At 47.2% G+C, this 5,016-nt stretch overlaps 1 protein-coding gene across 1 annotated transcript; it reads left to right on the forward strand.

Annotated features, from left to right (window-relative positions):
* The first annotated feature begins 438 nt into the window (after positions 1 to 438).
* Positions 439 to 3,465, forward strand: LOC106815457. Its single transcript, XM_014819916.1, has 3 exons — positions 439 to 565; positions 2,171 to 2,908; positions 3,206 to 3,465. The coding sequence occupies exons 1-3, from the start codon at positions 439 to 441 to the stop codon at positions 3,454 to 3,456; spliced, it is 1,116 nt and encodes a 371-aa protein (XP_014675402.1). The 3' UTR covers positions 3,457 to 3,465.
* The last annotated feature ends 1,551 nt before the right edge of the window (positions 3,466 to 5,016 follow it).

Genomic DNA, 5,016 nt, shown 5'->3' on the forward strand with positions numbered 1-5,016 from the left:
GCACGCTGCACAGCGCGAGCGGGCATAATAAAAAGGGCGGCAAGATAATGTATAACTGAACTGTAGCATCCGTGCACTCACGCACGCTGCTTGCCCCGGCATATGACACAGACATATGATACACTATAGGTGCACTAAGTACACACGGTGTCGTAAGCCTCAGTAAGACACACGCATATGACACACTATATCTCTAGGTCTACAGCCGTCGTTGTCAGTCCCACGAGTGCACCAGTGTTTCTGCGGCAGTGGCAACGAGGGCTGGATACAGCAAGCTTACCTGGAAGCGATTCAAACGTTTTCTTTAGTTCATTTCAACGTTCCAAAGTAGCGATAGATTGATTCGAACCCCGAACTGCGCCGATGACGTCATCGCCTGTTGAAGTTCCGGACGGAGGCTGGGGATGGATGTGCTGCTTTGGGGGCTTCCTCGCTAACATGCTGTCGTTTGGGCAGCTGAAGAGTTTTGGCATACTGCAGCAGGAGCTGCTGCGTGTCTACGATTCCAACATGGCGTTGACGGGGTGGATAGTGGGAGTAGCCTACGCTCTCATGTGCTCTATGGGTGAGAAAGCTAGACGTACACGCACACGCGCGCGAGCACGCACACGTCTGCATGCGAGCACGCACACACGTACGCGTGCGCGTGGACGCACGTGGACACGCACAGACACGCGCGCGCGCACACACACACCGAAACACACGCCTGCCCGCTCTCTCTCACGCACAGACACACAGACAGACACACACACACACACACACACACACACACACGACACAACAAGGCCACACACACCAGCACAACAGACAGACACAACCCCAGTACACATAACACATACATACACACACACACACACACAGCGCGCGCGCACACCCCGACGCAACCACGCAGCACACGGGCCGACACAGCCGACACAGCGCACTGACACACACAAGGACATTCAGCAGGACCACACACACACACACACACACACACACACACACACACACACACACACACACGCAAACTCGTGTGGAGCATGGCAGAATGATATGGCTCCAAAAGAGAAAAAGAGAAAACAACCAAATCATTGATAGATGTGATAGATTTGTGCTTATATATTACTATATATAGTATTATTATATAGCAGGGAGAGATAGGAGATATTATATATACATAATAATTGTAATATATATAAAATATATACTAGATATATAATAGTTTCAGCGGGCTCCAATCTCGAGCACGGCTGGCAAACAACTATGTGTCACAGACGGTGAGTGGTCGTGGTGGAGTGTGTGGCCGGGCCTGGGCATGAGCACGTCATACTCGCCCATGAGCATACACCGCCTTGCTCTTACAATACGGAGCCGTATTTGTGAGAATAATAGAGCCTGCTGTTGTTGTGTGCCTGGTGTAATTTCTAATTTATATATATGATATATTATTGTCTAGTTATATATATATATATATCATATTATATATATAATAATATATTAATATATATATATATATAGATATTTCGTTTGTAAGTTGTTGCGCGGCGACGCGTCGCACACATACCGCGAATATTCTGTGTGAAAATGTTAACTATCTATCAGGAGTGAATAACATCATAAGATTATTCATCTGATATTATTATCCAATCGTATTATTATGCGCCGTCGTGATATTATCGAAGAAACGACCGTATATAGCGCGAGGTTTAGCGCTACATATATTGTGGCACGCAAAGCATCGTATAAAGCTTTATAGCATGTGTCATTCTACGGCAATTTTGAATTGTGCGTAGATGTCCTACTATGATCGTTATACCATGATATCAGGAGCTAATAATGACAAATATTACTGACAAATTAATTACAATTATTAATACTGTCATTATTAAGCTCCTTGATTGATATAGTTAGCCGACGATGACTTATATTCTTGCGGCAGTGCGCGCTGTTTCTCCCTGGCGGCCTGGGCGGTGGATTAGTTTATGCACGACCCGTCCTTCTCCATTGCTGGGCAGTCTCTTCCGGAAGCGCGTATCGATCCGCATTCCGCTCTGGTGATGTCCGTGTGCGTCGCTCTCGTGCTGCTTTCCCCTACCGTCCCCGGTACCACCGTCGTCGACGAGTAACGGCATCAGTGTTTGGCCCTCCTCATCTCGGCGGGCTTGACCTTCAACATCCGTGTTCTGGCCAGGCGCGCTGATGCGACCGCTGCCAGAATCCGCCTGCCCGACGCCGCGTGAGAGCGCTGCTGTCGACACCGTCGTCAGAGCGCGTCGTCGGCCAGTTGTCGTCGTCGCGCGTGCCTCGTCGCCGGAGAGCCGCCGCAGGTTGGATTCCGTGAGGGAGGGTGAGGTGGGGTTGCAAAGTGTCTACGGCTCGCTAGAGGTGTACGTGCGCAGCATGTCAACCTTTGCCGAGCCCGCCGACGACAACGACGACAACGTCGTTACGTTTCCTTGGTACCTGTTCAAGGACGCTGCGTTCTTACTGCTTACGCTCTCCACCGTGCTGTTTCTCGTCACATATATCAACAGCTACCAGCTGCTGCCGCTGATCACCGACAAGGTAGGCGATGGCAGGTTCAGTGGCGCCACCATGATTGGCTTCATGAGCATAGTAGACACGATCAGTCGCGTGCTGTGGGGTTTCGTCTGGGACCACGATGCTTTCCGTGCGCCAACAGTGCGGATGATAGGCACGGGGTCGTTGCTAGCGGTGAGCGGCGGTCTGGTGTTCGCCTGCATCTTCATCACAGTGAACGAGGTACTGGCCGGATGGACGATGGTCATGGGTGTGTTGGTGGCCGGAGCTTTCTCCACCGTGGTCCCCATCACGATGGACATTTGCGGACCTGCGCAAGTCGGCAACGGGTTCGCCATATTTATGTTATTTGAAGGATTGTTGATGATGGTAGACCCACTATTGATAGGTACGTTTCAGGTGTGACCTTGGTATGTAGTATACTTCTATTCTATTCTATATTACTGGAGCTTATATTCTACTTATATTTAATATATATGCTTTACTGTTGCGCTTTTGGAGCAAACGTCATCTTCATCATTATTTTCATCTTCGTCTCCATCTTCATCTTCACCTTTATCATTAGTTTCCCGTTAATTCATCTTGGTTAATGGTAAAAAAACATTTACATAATATCATCATAATGTGTGTAGTTTAATTTATTGCACGTCAAGATAACGAGTTTTTTTTATTCCACTAACAACAGGATATCTAATCGATAGAACGGGAACGGTGGACAGCGCCATCTATGTTCTCGGAGCGTCATTTCTAGCATCTGGAATCTTCATCAGTGTGATTCCTCTGGTGCGACAGTGGCGCGGCCTGGTGACGGATATATCTCCGCAAACTGTTGCGACATTCGAAAATTACGATGTCGGCTTCCAAAGCAAGACGACACACGTACTAAAGAAGCGAGCGAAAAATCCATCGAGAAAAAATCTCGGCGTTGACGTCTGATGACTTATTGATCATGTAATCATGACTTATCGATCACGTAAAACCATGGGTATTGATTGGTTGTGGTAGAATGTCGCAGTGAAACAAACAGCACTGATGCCACCCCCCTCAGTGATTTGGTGACTTTTATTTCAGAAATAAAGTAACGGGGCATAATGGAATTATTATCAGTTTTGTTGATCGTTATTGGGGATAAAGAGGCATGGCACCTGAAATCCTTTTCGCATCCCGCCACAGCGCATGCGCTGTAATTCCAAATAAGTTACAGGTTAGGGGGATATCTCATGCAGCATAGATTTCCCTAATAAACTTTTATCAGTAGACCTGTGTTTATAATTAGGAGAGCGCCCTAGCATGTAGGGTACAAAACACCTACGTTATGCCCTCGCGTCCTTCCCCGTGCCTCCCCTGTCCATCGCTCAGCCTCCTTCTTCTTCAACCGCCCCCAGCTATCTTCTCTGCCACCTGTCCTCAGTCTCCCATCCCCTCTTTTCCTCAGCAAGCTATATTATAATGTTTGCCTCAGACGGCACTGCACGCCTAACACGGTGCGCGCGCATGCGCAATATCTCCTGAGAGAAATTGTATTTTGCAAAGATCATGCATTTAAAATAAAGAGGAGTTATCCTAGCATAGATTTATATGATAACATTCCATCAGTAGACATCATAGGAGGTAGACCTTGCATGTAAGGTCCCGGCTGCTTATTTCATCCAGTACACAATCAGGCTACTTTAGTGTGTTAGCGCATGCGCAATATCTCACCAGAGGAGTTATATTTTGTGATGAATATGCATTTAAAATGGTTAGGGGTATCTCAGCATAGATTTCCATAATAAACATTTATCAGTAGACCTGTGTTTATAATTAGGAGAGCGTCTTAGCATATAGGGTACAAAACACCTACTTTATGCCCTCGCGTCTTTCCCCTTGCCTCCCCTGTCCCTCGCTCAGCCAACTTCTTTTTCTACCGCCCCTCAACTATCGTTCCTGCCGCCTTTCCTCAGTCTCCTACCCCTCTCTCCTTCGGCAAGCTATATTAAGTAGTGTTTTTCAGTCCGTACTGCACGCTTTCAACGGTGCTCGCGCATGCGCAATATCTCCCGAAAAGAACAATATTTTACAAAACTTATGCATTTAAACTGAAGGGGAGCTATCTAATCCTAGGATAGATTTCTATGATAAAATCCATCAGTAGACATCACTTGAGAAATGGGAAGAAGACCTTGCATGTAAGGTCCCCGCTGCATATTCCAATCAGTACACAATCTGGCTACGTTTATGTGTTAGCGCATGCGCAATATATATTTTGTAATGAATATGCATTTAATATGGTTAGGGGGTATCTCAGCATAGATTAATGTAATAAACTTTTTGCCGTGGACCTGTGTTTATAATAAGGAGAGCGCCCTAGCCTGTAGGGTGCCAAACTACTACTTCATCCCTTCCATCCTCCCCCTCGCCTCCCTTGTCGCTCGCTCAGCATCCTTTTTTTCTACCTCTACCACTGCTGCTGCTCCTGCTGCTACTGCTGCTGCTCCTGCTGCTACTGCTGCTGCT

The sequence above is a fragment of the Priapulus caudatus genome, unplaced genomic scaffold (assembly GCF_000485595.1).
Source record: "Priapulus caudatus unplaced genomic scaffold, Priapulus_caudatus-5.0.1 Scaffold1119, whole genome shotgun sequence".
In the NCBI taxonomy this organism is placed as follows: Eukaryota; Metazoa; Priapulida; class Priapulimorpha; order Priapulimorphida; family Priapulidae; genus Priapulus; species Priapulus caudatus.